A 14,999-nucleotide genomic window follows, 5' to 3' on the forward strand; every position below is an offset into this window, starting at 1 on the left:
AGTGCTGGGATTACAGGTGTGAGCCACCAGGCCTGGCCTGTTACTCCTTTCAGGGCTGGTGAGGGAAGGATTTGTCATGCTAAAAGACAATTTTCTGTTTGACATAAATTATAACATATAAAGACTGTAGGGTTTTTTATATAGAATGACAGTATCAACATTTTAAAGAAGATTAATCATGAAGTTTTGATTCTGTGAACTTGCAGTGTTAAGGAAGCATACAGATTTAAGCCACTCAGACTTCTGTGATGACAAATGAGAATCAATAACGATATTGATAAATAAATAGACATACGTGATTTTTTGTTTTTTACATTTAGCCTTTAATTTTATGTACTATAATGAAATATAAAGAGAATATGCAAAGGTTTAGAAACATGTATCTTGAATGTAGAATATTCAAACTAACGTTTAATGGGCTGTTTACTAAAATATGTTTCCTCTTTTTCCACGCAGACATTTCTTTAACAACTTAACCCAGGTAAAATATTTTTTAAATGTTGTATAGCCTTCATATATCACTACTATATTGTTTCTCTCTTATCTTCCATATTTACCAGATGAGGAATTTTTCAAACTAATTTTGCAATGATATTTGCTTAGAGTAGTGGTACTCAAGGTGTGTCTCTTTCTATAAGACCCATTCAGGAGGTCCATGAGGTTCACCCTTTTCCAACCACCTGTCTGCATAAGGATGGATTTTCCCCCCTTTTACTTCTACCAAGATAATTTTTACCAACAACTTGCCTGAAGGAGCAGAGATGATTATCCAGCTGTCTTTTATTAATACAAATATTAAAGATGGTTTTTAAAATATTAAGCATCCATTCTTACTAATATTTTTCCTTTGAAAAATCATTATTTTTCATAAAAATGTTAATTAACATATAATAGATGTACCATAGTTTTGAAAATAATTAAATTATCTTTAAATGTTCTCAAATTTAATTTGTTATATGGTAAATACTGGTGGATCTAAACCACATAAAACAAAAGCCTTGTAGGATTCGTAATAATTTTTAAAAGTATGAAGGGGGTCCTAAGATCAAAAAGTTTCAAAATTCTGGAATAGAGGATGATTAGAAGTATGATGGAAAGATATTCAAAATGTTGAAAACTGAAATAAGGTTAAATAATATTTGGAAATTACACCTCTATAGAGATATTATAAGTCTCTAAAAGCAGCAACTTACTGGAAGAAAAGAAGTAGTAAAACAAGATAAACTGTGTTTATCTTTGAGTGAGCTCAGTGCCCATAACTACTCCTACTCCAAATCCCACTGATATTACTGAATTATTTTTGAGGTTACAACTATAACAACGCTCAAAAGCAAGAAATAATATTATCGGTAATTAAGAAATTTTAAGATACATAGAAAATATAGGAGAACTGACAGAAGTAGAATATATTTTACAGACTCAAATAATGCAGAATAACCTCCTTCTCACTCAAAACGCATAGAAATGCCTATAGAAAATATATGTGTGTATACTGCTAGCACACACTCACAGACCTTTACATTAATACAGGTGCAGGTGTGCATATGGAATTTAAAAGCAAGAAAAGGAATTTCCTGGTGGTCAGAAATAATTAAGGAACTCAAAGTCAGAGTTTCAAGATTGAATTAGAACAGAATGTGAGCTTTCTAGAAAACATACAACTAAACATACAAATGAATATTATTCCTTTTTGTTTTATTTTATAATTAAAAGTAGTGAAAAAGGGGTGATGTTTTAATGATTTTATGGGACTGGGAATGAAACTTTCGGCCTATGGGAGTCAAGGGAGCTGAAACTAACCTCCCTATATGAAGTTAGGGTTTAGAAAATGTCTTGACTGGGAGCGGTGGCTCACACCTGTAATCCCAGGACTTTGGGAGGCCGAGGCAGGCAGATCTCAAGGTCAGGAGATCGAGACCATCCTGGCCAACACGGTGAAACCCAGTCTGTACTAAAAATACAAAAATTATCTCGGCGTGGTGGCACGTGCCTGTAGTCCCAGCTACTCAGGAGGCTGAGGCAGGAGAATCACTTGAACCAGGGAGTCAGAGGTTGCAATGAGCCGAGATCGCGCCACTGCACTCCCACCTGGCGGCAGAGCAAGATTCCATCTTAATAATAATAATAATAATAATAATAATAAAATATTTAAAATTTATAAATGTCTGTAAAATGGAGACTGGTAAAGCTCTACTGACTGTCTTAGGATAATTGCAAAGAAATGATACACCTCTTTTGGGGGCTGTAAACAGATAAGGGATTACCCAGATTTCAGGTGCACGTCCTAATTTAACAGCCCAAGAGATTCAAGAACCTACAGCCAAGAAATAAATACAGATATAACTTTGCAAGCAGTCAAACACATAGAGCCCAGGCGGAAGTGATTGCAAAACCCATTTCCATGACCTTGCTGGGTTTTGATTTATATTCAGGCGTGTGAAATCAGTAACAAAAACAAACAAACAAAAAGGATCAGTAACAAAATTACCTAGAAAATCCCCATGTGGGGGAATTTAAACATTTCTGTATCCATGGGTCAAAAAAGAAACCAATCGTTTAAACTAAATAATTAAGACCTCCAGGAAAATAGTAAAGGACACAAAACACCTTCACTCCTGCTTTAAAAAGAAATCACATGATAAAATTTTAAAATCCTTCAGACTCAAAGCGCTGTGAGTAAAATGAAATCTAAAGGTGTTACATTCCAGAAGAATGAGTCCTTGCTAGGTGAACAAAAGCCAGAGGATGCTTTCATACTTAGGACCACTTACTTGCTAAGGTTGGAGGTAGGACAGAAGAGCAAACTGGCCAATGACGGATGGATAGACTTGGCTGGGATGAGGTGAAACCAGTTGAACTTTTGACTAATGTGTAAGCTGGTGCATCTGATTTGAATCTGAAAGAGTACCAAAGCAAAGAGAATTCTCTCCATTTGTCAATATCTCACATGGGAATTTTACTTAATAATATGCGTGACACCTATATGACAAAACTGTAGCACTCTCCTGAAGGAAAGGCACACTATTTCCTTAATAAATGTGCTCTACAACATAAAGATATGAATTTTCCTGAATTTATCAATGCAATGCCATCTTAATGAAAAAAATATACTTTTTCAGAACTAGACAAGATGTTTCTAGAATTCCTATGGATTAAAGAAAAACAAACAGTGTTCAGAAAAACACTGAATAAGAACAGGGATAGGGTTCTGGTCATGGCAGGCATTCAAATACATGGTGAAGCCTTCATGTTTAACGTGTGAGATATTAACTCTTGAAAAGGCAGTCAAGATGAATAGAAAAGCATAAGAATCCAGAAATAACCAAAATACAGTTAGATCTTTACTAAGCAATGACAGTAGCATCTCAAATCCCTGGGGAGAAGATGGACTAGTCAATAAATGATATTGGGATAACTGGGTAGTCATACTTAATAAAAAGCAAAGATTGGAGTCATACCTTACATAGTACACCAAAATAAATTCGAAATAATTTTACATTGAATATGTAAATACAGTAAATCCAGTAACAAAGAAAACATGGAAGAATTCTCTTACAACCTGATAATTGGAGACCTTTCTAAGTATATCACAAAATGCAGAAGACAAAATATATGATAATTTTTACTCCATAAAGCTAGAAGATAAGTAAATGACAGATAACATGGCCAAAAATTATCATAAACTCCAAAGAAAATGGAATACAGGTGGAAAAATACAACTGATTAAAGTAAACAAATCAATGTCTTCTTAATATGTAAAAAAAAATTCAAATAAACCGTTAAAAGAGAAAAAATCCAACAACAACAACAACAAAAAAAAATGAGCAAATGAAATACAAGTGGAACTTGAACATACAGAAAGAAGCTCAAACTTTCTCAAAATACGAGATGTGCAGATTTAAACTATACTGCAGTACCAGGCTGGGTGTGGTGGCTTGTGCCTGTAATCCCAGCACTTTGGGAGGACGAGGCAGGCAGATCACCTGAGGTCAGGAGTTCGAACCCAGCCTGACCAACATGGTGAAACCCCGTCTCTACTAAAAATACAAAAATTAGCCAGGCATGGTGGTGGGCACCTGTAATCCCAGCTACTCAGGAAGCTGAGGCTGGAAAATCGGTTGAACCTGGGAGGTGGAGGTTGCAGTGAGGTGGGATTGCACCATTGCACTCCAGCCTGGGCGACAGAGCAAAACTCCATCTCAAAAATAAATAAATAAATAAAATTTTTTAAACAATGATACCCCAGTACCATTTTTCACCCATCAGACTGGCAATAATTGAACGTATGACAAAACCTGATGTTGGGAAAGAACATGAGGGAAGAAGAACTCTCATACATCACTACTGAGAGACCCTATTGGTACAACTGCTATGGAGAGCAATTTATCAGTATCTATGAAAATTACAATGTATTTACCCCATGACTCAACAATTACGCTTTTAGGCATGTGCCCTAACAGTATGCTCAAAGTTGTACAAAGTTGCTCATTGTCGCCTTGATTGATTATAATGGCAAGGGAGAAACCAACGTTTATCAGTAGGTTACTGGTTAAATAAATTGTGGTTCCTCCATAACTTAGAATAATATCCAACTGAAAAATCAGTGAAATATGTAAAGATCTCTAAAATAACTTTAGATGATGAACAAAAGATTCAGAAAAAATATGTTTAGCATCCTAGCATTTTGTAAAAGGGATGAAAATAATATATCTGTTGGTTATACACAAACATTTTATAGGAATCTAAGCAAGAACTTACTAATAATACCTATGGAGTGCAGATGGATTGATGGGAATTGAGTGATGGAGTACAGGGTGAGAGAGTCAGCTTTTGCTGTATTTTTAATATAATTTTTAAGTATATGAATAAATACCCAAGAAAAAATAAGAAAACTGTTCTGTATCTATTGAACTGGCCTTGCATCAAGTCACAAATGTTAAGTTACAAATAACATGTATAGGGTGATTTCATTTTTATAAAAGGTATGTGAGTGGGGGTGAGGTTGCCGTGTCTATTTATGGCTATAAAGAAAGATAGGCTAGGCGTGGTGGCTCACATCTGTAATCCCAGCACTTTGGGAGGCCGAGGCAGGCGAGTCACCTGAGGTCAGGAGTTCAAGACCAGCTTGGCCAACATGGTGAAACCCCGTCTCTACTAAAAATACAAAAATTAGCCAGGCATGGTGGTGGGTGCCTGTAATCCCAGCTACTCGGGAGGCTGAGGCAGGAGAATTGCTTGAACCCAGGAGGCAGAGGTTGCAGTGAGCTGAGATTGCACTACTGCACTCCAGCCTGGGCGACAGAGCAAGACTCTGTCTCAAAAAAAAGAAAAGTAAAGAAACAGAAAAATAGGCCAGGCACGGTAGCTCATGCCTATAATCCCAGAAATTTGGGAGGCCAAGGCAGGTAGATCACCTGAGGTCAGGAGTTTGAGACTAGTCTGGCCAACATGGTGAAACTCTGTCTCTACTAAAAATACAAAAAATTAGCCAGGCGTGGTAGCAGGCACCTGTAATCCCAGCTACTAGGAAGGCTGAGGCAGGAGAATCACCTAAACTGGGAGGCAGAGGTTGCAGTGAGCCGAGATACCGCCATTGCACTCCAGCCTGAGCAACAAGAGCAAAACTCCGTCTCAAAAAATACCCGTAAGCGTTCATATGACATTTCAACATTACATACTTAAGGGGTGTACAGGCATTGTATTAATTCTTCCTTCATATGTCCTTCAGTTGACATCCTTTACCTATGTAAAGCACTTTTGCTTTTTATTTTTAAAAGTGGGATAATCAAAAATTTTTAAATAAAAAATGTGTTTATGGTTATGTTTTGCCACAATTAAAGATGAAATCTGTATAAAATGTAAAGAATTGCAAACAAATTTTATTTTCTAGGTTATCAGTGTGTGGGTATATGATCCAGAAAATGCTGATCCTGATGAGTTGCTCGGGAGTGCAGAAGAACCTTCAATAGTAAGTGGAAACATTAGTATCGTCATAGTAAGAACAGAATGCTGTCTTTCTTTTGTAGGGACTGTGAATAATTTATAATCAATAGACAGGATTTTAAGCTGCCCACACCTAACTAAATACATTTGCATGATACCTTTTAGTTTAGCCATTATAGTGGTTTTGAACTTATGCTCCATCTCTACAATAGTAAACCTTTATTTAGAACTCTAATTGAACATTCTTCATATTTTCTTTTTTTCTTTATTTTTTAATTTTACCCTAAGTTATGGGATACACGTACAGAATGTGTACATTTGTTACATAGGTATACATGTGCCACAGTAGTTTGCTGCACCTATCAACCCGTCATCTAGGTTTTAAACCCCGTATGCATTAGGTACTTGGCCAAATGCTCTCCCTCCCCTTTCCCCCCATCCCTCGACAGGCCCTGATGTGTGATGTTCCCCTCCCTGTGTTCATGTGTTCTCATTGTTCAACTCCCACTTATGAGTAAGAACATGCAGTGTTTGGTTTTCTGTTCCTATGTTAGTTTGCTGAAGATGATGGTTTCCGGTTTAATCCATGTCCCCGCAAAGGACATGAACTCATCCTTTTTTATGACTGCATAGTATTCCATGGTGTATATGTGCCACATTTTCTTTATCCAGTCTATCACTGATGGGCATTTGGGTTGGTTCCAAGTCTTTGCTATTGTGATTAGTGCTGCAATAAACATACGTGTGCATGTGTCTATAGTAGAATGATTTATAATCCTTTGGGTATATCCCCAGTAATGGGATTGCTGGGTCAAATGGTATTTCTAGCTCTAGATCCTTGAGAAATCGCCACAGTGCCTTCCACAATGGTTGAACTAATTTATACTCCCACCAACAGTGTAAAAACATTCCTATTTCTCTGCATCCTCACTAGCATCTGTTGTTTCCAGACTTTTTAGTGATGGCCATTCTAACTGGTGCGAGATAGTATCTCATTATGGTTTTGATTTGCATTTCTCTAATGACCAGTGATGATGAGCTTTTTTTCATGTGCTTGCTGGTTGCATAAATGTCTTCTTTTGAGAAGTGCCTGTTCATATCCTTTGCCCACTTTTTGATGAAGTTGGTTTTTTTTATTGTAAATTTGTTTAAGTTCCTTGTAGATTCTGGATATTAGACTTTTGTCAGATGGATAGATTGCAAAAATTTTCTCCCATTCTGTAGGTTGCCTTTTCACTCTGATGATAGTTTCTTTTGCTGTGCAGAAGCTCTTTAGTGTAATTAGATCCCATTTGTCAATTTTGTCTTTTGTTGCAATTGCTTTTGGTGTTTTAGTCATGAAGTCTTTGCCCATGCCTATATCCTGAATGGTATTGCCTAGGTTTTCTTCTAGGGTTTTTATGGTTTCAGGTTTTACATTTAAGTCTTTAATCCATCTTGAGTTAATTTTTGTATGAGGTTTAAGGAAGGGGTCCAGTTTCTGTTTTCTGAATAGTGCTAGCCAGTTTTCCCGGCATCATTTATTAAATAGGGGATCCTTTCCCCATTGCTTGTTTTTGTCAGGTTTGTTGAAGATCAGATGGTTGTAAATGTGTGGTGTTATTTCTGAGGCCTCTGTTCTGTTCCATTGGTCTATATATCTGTTTTGTTACCAGTACCATGCTGTTTTGGTTACTGTAGCCTTGTAGTGTAGTTTCAAGTCAGGTAGCATGATGCCTCTAGCTTTGTTCTTTTTGCTTAGGATCGTCTTGGCCATTCAGGCTCTGTTTTGGTTCCATATGAAAGTTAAAGTAGTTTTTCTCTAGTTCTGTGAAGAAAGTCAATGGTAGCTTGATGGGAATAGCGCTGAATCTATAAATTACTTCTGGCAGTATGACCATTTTCACGACATTGATTTTTCCTATCCATAAGCATGGCATTTTTTTTCCGTTTGTTTGCGTCTTCTTATTTCCTTGAGCAGTGGTTTGTAGTTCTTGAAGAGGTCCTTCACATCCCTTGTAAGTTATGTTCCTAGATATTTTATTCTCTTTGTAGCAATTGTGAATGGGAGTTCACTCATGATTTGGTGGTCTGCTTCTCTGTTATTGGTGTATAGGGTATATTTTCTATTAACCTCCTCATTCATGAAGGGGCTGAACATTAAGATGCTTTAGAGATGTTCTTTGAGCATCCATATCAAAGCCTTCTTTCAAAAATGTCTCATCACTTATTGAATCCTTTATCACTTGGAGATAAATGAATTTTCTAAAGATGCAACACCGTGAATAAATCCTTTCTTTTTGTTACAAATTTACCTCTTTCAAGATTTCAATTTTGTCTTCTGTTACAATTAAAATGTATTTAAAAAATCTAAAATGAGGAATTAGCTGACTGTTAATTTCCTATGGGACTGTTTACGTTTTAATGAGTCAAGAGCTATCTGATTTTTTAATAGCATGTTATCCTATCTCATGATAATCAAATTCCCAAGGGAAGGATTGATAAATCAGAAGGATACACAACCAATTGTTTCATCTGGTAATCAACTTTAGAGGAAATAAAATAAATTAATGGTAATTAAACACTTTAAGTATGACTATTGGCTTAATTTCTAATCATTTTACATGAATATGCACCTTTTAATGTTATTTAGTGCATTCGTAATACTTTACTTTCTTTTCATCTGCACATTTATCCATGATGATGTGATTTTATTAAATCCTTTTTATGGCTCTCCATTAGCAACAGCATAGACGCTTAACTCTTAGGCTCTTAATGTGACATACAAAACCTTATCTGCCTCTGCCCCTCTTCTCTGGCCTCAGTCCTCTACAGATGTCTTCCCTCCGGCCACTGGACTCTTCTATCTCCTCACACACACCTGCTGTTTCATGCATCTCTTTGGCTTATGCTATTCCCTGCATACCCATCGGCCATCCGTTTTCTTCATCTCGGTAACTTCTACTCATGCTTTTGGTCTCTAATTAGGTGTCACTGCCTCCAAGATGGCTGCCATCACCAAATCAGGGCTTTTGTTTCACACGAGCAGTTTGAAGGAATTATTTTGAAACTACGGTTTTGATCCAATCATCCACAATGATGAAATGAAGTGATGACCACCTTTATCTTTAGAAATGCTTTGTTTTACAATGTGTTTTTCTGATATAGCTAAACCAGATTTGGGGGGGTGATTATTTGTATGTGGGTGTGCATTTTTCCTGCTTTCACTTTCAGCTTCCTGTATCCTTACAGTTTTTTCCAAACACCAACTCAAACCAGACATATTTTTAATATGTCTTATAAACACTCTAAAGTTGAGTTTTTGTTTCTGTTTTTTATCTTGACTGGCATTATATGTCTTTAATTAGAGCATTGAGTTTGTTTTCATCTAATATTGACACAATATATTCTTAGCTTTGCTTTATATTTGTTCTGCCTGTTGTATATTCTTTCTAATGCCTGTTGTATATTCTTTCTAACTGGCAACTCTCTTCAGTTTCATCAGATACTGTTTCACCAGCTCCTTACTTCCACTGTTGCTGTTAGGAAACCATCTTTCTGCCTGTTACTCCTTCGAAACTGTCTTAACCCGGGCTCCTCAGAAGTGTGCTTGTAGTTTATTTTTGGAGGTGATGCCAGGAATAAGAGTGGAGGACCAGGAAAGGTGTGCCAGGAAAGGAGGGAGATACAATTTTTAGGCTATCACTGCCATGGACCACTAGAGCACAATCTCGCTGAGCCCCTCCAAGAAGCCATGTGGAATGTGTTTTTAAATTGTCCAACAGAAGAACAGAAAATGCCTCAGAGTTGCCTCACAGAGGAGAAGAAAGCTTCCCATCCTCCATTAGTCAGAGGTTTCCCCCTGGCTTGTTAACTCCTAGTACTTCCAGGTTGTACATGTCTAAATGCAGAATAGGTTTCCACAGGCAGCCAAGATGCAGGGATAGACAGGCCTTGACAGAGAAGGGAAAATGATGCTTGAGTTGATGATGCTAGAGTCAGTGTGAGATTCTGTCAGGTTATAAATGTGTGAAGTGTGTTGCCAGAATTGGCTCGATTAAAAAGTAGGGTACTACAGCTTACAAGAGGTGTTGAGTAAGTAAGCAATCCATCTTTTCTCCTCTGGCTGCTTTTGAGATTTTTCTCTTTGTCTTTTGTTTTCTGCAGTTTTACTATGATGTATCTAAATGTGAATTAAAACAAATATATTTACTTGGAATTATTTGACTTTATGAATCTGTGGATTGGGGTTTCCACAATCTTCTGAAAATTATTAGTCATGTCTTTTCAAATATTGTCTGTGCTTCATCATTTTTCTCCCTTTCCTCTGGGATTCCAAATAAACATGTTCTTATTCTATCTCCTGAAATCCCATTTCAACATATATTAGACCCATCTGATTCATCTGCCATGACGTTTACCCTCTTATCAATATATTCCCTCTTTTTATCTCTCTGTGCCGTGTTTGGCTCAGATATTTCTTCTGACCAACTTCTAGGTTGCTAAAATAATTTCTTTTTGAAATTTTTTATTTATTTTGAGACAAGGTCTCACTCTGTCACCCAGGCTGCAGTGCAGTGGCACAATCATGGCTCACTGCAGCCTCAACCTCCTGGGCTCAAGTGAGCCTCCCACGTAGCTGGGGCTGCAGACACACACCACCACACTTGACTAATTTTTGTATTTTTTGTAAAGACCAGGTCTTGCCACATTGCCCAGGCTAGTCTCAAACCTCTGGGCTCAAGTGATCCACCCATCTCAGCCTCCCAAAGCACTGGGATTACAGGTGGGAGCCATTGCACCTGGAAAATTATTTCTAATATGGTATTAAACCCACTCACTGAGTTCTTCATATCAGTTATTTTCAGACATTTTACTTGGTTATTTAACACATTTTGTGGTTCACTTTTATAGTTTTCTATGACCTGGAGATATTTCATGCTTATTTTTTTCCTTCCTTTCTAAAGTTTTATTTTTGACTCTGTATATAAGCTTGCTTATTTTTTATTTAACGTGGTAACCATAGTAGAATGTAAAACCAATGTGGGACAGTTAAATATTCCTCTTTTCACTATGTTTAACAAATAAAAGAGCACACAAATATCCAGCTATTATCTGCACTTGAAATACTGATGGCAATACCATGTTCCTTTTATCTCATATCTAAGCATTTTGGAAGAGTTTTTTTAAATATAAGGTTTCTATGTCTTCACCTTGTATTCATTCACTTTTCAAAAAACTTTTACTTTTAGAACAGTTTCAGTTTTACAGGATTATTACAAAGATAGTACAAGGAGTTCCTATTTATCCCACACCTAGTTTTTTCTATTATAAATATCTTACTCTTGTATATTTGTCATAATTACTGAACCAATATTGATACACTGTTATTAATAGAAGTCCATATTTTATTCACATTTCCTCAGCTAATGTTCATTTTGTATTCCAGAATCCCACCAGGAATAGCAAATTATATTTAGTTGTCTTGTCTCTTTACATTCTTAATTGTGACAGTTTCTAGACTTCATGGCTTTTGATGCCCTTGAAAATGTTGAGGATTGCTTGTCAGATACTTTGTAAAATGTCAATCCATTGGGATTCATCTGACATTTTTCTCATAATCAGATTGGAGTTAGGTGTTTCAGGCAGGAAGACCACAGAAGGAAAGTGGCATTCCCATCACACGTAATCAGGGGCACATACAATCATATGATGTGTCACTGCTGATGTTGCCACTCATCACCTGGCTGGAGATCGTGATCCTCTGCTGTAAAGTTCCTCTTTCTTCTCCCTGTCTGTGTGGTTCTCCTTGGAAGTAAGTCACTCAGTACAGTTATACTTTACCTTCTTAAGGAAAGGAGTATCTACATAAATATTTTTGGAATTCTTGTATTATGGCAGACTTGTCTTATCCCTGACTTATTTATTTACTTATTCAATCATTTATTTATATCACTATGGACTCATGAATATTTATTTTATGTTTTGGGTTATAATCCAACACTACTTTATTTATTGGGAGCTCTTTCAGTCAGCTCCTGTATCCCTTTGACATTGTCTCATCATAGTGGGGTTTTGTTGTTTGGTTGTTTTGTTGTTTTCTTTGTTGTTAACACTTTCTTTCTTACTGGCACTATAAGATGCTCCAAACTAATCCTGTATATTTCCTGCGCCATAGCACCTGCACCATCTTCCATTCCCAGTCCTAGAATCAGACGTTTCTCCTACGAGCTCTGGACCCTTTTGGTTCTTGTATTAGAGAGTGGTATTGGAAATCAAGATCGGGGCACTAAGTGTGCCTATTGCTGTTTGGCTGTTTTCCTCTCTCAGCTGTCAGAGCAAGGAAACATATATGTGTGTCCTAATCCAAGCATATACACACACATATCTGGAAATTTTTCCATATTTAACTATCTGTATTTAGATTAAGCTAAATGTGAATTTATACACATGGCTTCAACCCTAATTTATGACCACGTTAATCATTCTGGACTCCTTCCTTGCTTAGCTGTAATCTCCTACCTCAAGAATAAGAAATTAGATTCCCACCATCTGCCATCCATTTGCTTAACATGTATGTTTCCAGCATACATGTTATTCGTCAGCTCAGGTGATCCTAACAACATACCACAGACCAGGTGGCTTAAAAAACAGAAATTTGGCTGGGAATGGTGGCTCATGCCTGTAATCCCAGCACTTTGGGAGGCCGAGGTGGGTGGATCACGAGGTCAGGAGATGGAGACCATCCTGGCTAACACAGTGAAACCTCATCTCTACTAAAAATACAAAAAATTGGCCAGGCGTGGTAGAAGGCACCTGTAGTCCCGGCTACTCAGAAGGCTGAAGCAGGAGAATCTCCTGAACCCGGGAGGCAGAGGTTGCAGTAAACCGAGATCACGCCGCTGCACTCCAGCCTTGGCGACAGAGCGAGACTCCGTCTCAAAAAAAAAAACAAAAAAAACCCAAATTTATTTCCTCTCAGTTCTAGAGGCTAGAAGTTTAAGATCAGGGTTTCATACTGGCTTGTAGATAATTTATGTAAATGGAATCATACAATATTTTTGGCCTTTTGTAACTTAGTTCACTTAGCGTAATGTCTTCAAGGTTCATCCATGTTTCAGCATGTTTCAGAATTTCTTTCCTTTTTAAGGCTGAATAATATTCCATCATATATATAAAAAACATACCACATTCTGCGTGTCCATTCATCCATCACTGGACACATGGGTTACTTCCACCTTTTGGCTTTTGTGAATGGTGTTGCTATGAACATGGGTGCACAAATATCTGCTCATATCCCTGCTTTCAAAACTTTTGGGTATTTACCCAGAAATGGAATTGCTAGATCCCATGGTAATTCTATTTTTATTGTTTTGAGAAACTGCCACACCATTTTCCATAGCACCTGTACCATCTTACATTCCCATTAACAGTACACAAAGGTTCCAATTCCTCTACAGCCTCACTAACACTTGTTTTGTTTTGTCTTTGGAGGAGGGAGTTTTATTTTAAGGAGTAACAAGATTTTTTATAATCTTGCTAATAATCTTATTAGATTATGTATAGATTATTTTGGGGGTATATGTGATATTTTGGTTCCCATATACAATGTATAGTGATCAAATCAGGGTAATTGGGATATCCATCACCTCAAACATCTATCTTTTTTTGTGTGCAGAGAATGTTAAAAATCAACTTTTCTAGCTATTTTCAAATATACAATAAATGATTAATCTTCACCCTACTATGCTATCAAACACTAGAGCTTATTCTTTCTATCTGTGTGTTTATATCCATTAATCAGCCTCTCTTCACCACCACCCCCATCAGCCTTCCCAGCATCTGGTGACCACTTTTCAACGCTCTACTTCCATGAAATCCACATTTTTAGCTCCCACATATGAGAACATATGATATTTCTCTTTCTGTGCCTGGTTTATTTCACTCAAAATAATGGCCTCCAGTTCCATGCATATTGCTGCAAATGACAGGATTTCATTCTTTTTTTTATAGCTGAATACTATTACGTCATATATGTAGACTGCATTTTCTTTACCCATTCTTCCATTGCTGAATATTTAGGTTGTTTCTATATTCGGCTATTGTGAATAATGCTACAATAAACATGGGGGTTCAGGTATCCCTTTGATATACTGATTTCATTTCCTTTGGATAAATACCTAGTAGTGGGATTGCTGGATTGCATGGTAGTTTCATATTTAGTTTTTTGAAAAATTTCCATACTGTTTTCCATAGGAGTTGTACCAATTTACATTCTTACCAACAGCGTATGAGGGTTACCTATCAGATGAATAGTTTGCAAGTATTTTCTCCCATTCTACAGACCGTCTCTTCACTTTGTTGATTGTTTACTTTGGTGTGTAGAAGCTTTTTAATTTAATAAAGTCCCATTTGTCTATTTTTGTTTTTGTTGCCTTTGCTTTTGAAGTCTTAGCTATAAAATGTTTGCCCAGACCAATGTCCTAAAGCATTTCCTCTGTTTTCTTCTAGTAGTTTTATCATTTCATGTCTTACCTTTAAGTCTTTAATTCATTTTGAGTTGATATATATATATAGTGAGAGAAAAAGGTTTAATTTCATCCTTCTGTATATGGATATCCAGTTTTCCCAGCATAATTTATTGAAGAGGGCATCCTTTCCCCAATGTATGTTCTTGGTGCCCTTGTCAAAAATTAGTTGGCTGTAAATATGTGGATTTATTTCTGGATTCTCTATTCTATCAGTCTATGTTTTTATAACAATACCATGCTGTTTTGTTACTATAGCTTTGTACTATATTTGAAGTCAGGTTGTGTATGCCCCTAGCTTTATTCTTTTTGCTCAATATTGTTTTGGCTACTTGGGATCTTTTGTGGTTCCATATGAATTTTAGGATTTTTTTTTCTATTTCTGTAAAGAACGTCCTTGATATTTTGATAGAGATTGCATTGAATTTGTACATTACTCTGGGTAGTATGGTCATTTTAACAATATTAATTGGTCTGATAACTGCAATATGGAATGTCTTTTTTTTTTTTTTTTTTTTTTTTTTTTTTTTTTTTTTTTTTTTTTTTTTT

General features: G+C 36.5%; 1 protein-coding gene across 4 annotated transcripts in view; it reads left to right on the forward strand.

The window, feature by feature from the left end:
* The window catches only part of CATSPERE (catsper channel auxiliary subunit epsilon), a 181,102-nt gene that overhangs the window by 27,906 nt on the left and 138,197 nt on the right, over positions 1-14,999 (forward strand). For 2 of the 4 annotated variants that reach the window (XM_025391765.1, XM_025391772.1), the window contains exons 6-7: positions 457-481; positions 5,891-5,968. The exons of the other annotated variants lie outside the window; for them this stretch is intronic. In XM_025391765.1, coding sequence (XP_025247550.1) covers positions 457-481; positions 5,891-5,968 — 103 coding nt within the window. The remainder of the gene's footprint in view (positions 1-456; positions 482-5,890; positions 5,969-14,999) is intronic. 4 annotated transcript variants of the gene reach the window in all.

The sequence above is a fragment of the Theropithecus gelada genome, chromosome 1 (genome assembly GCF_003255815.1).
Source record: "Theropithecus gelada isolate Dixy chromosome 1, Tgel_1.0, whole genome shotgun sequence".
Lineage (NCBI taxonomy): Eukaryota > Metazoa > Chordata > Mammalia > Primates > Cercopithecidae > Theropithecus > Theropithecus gelada.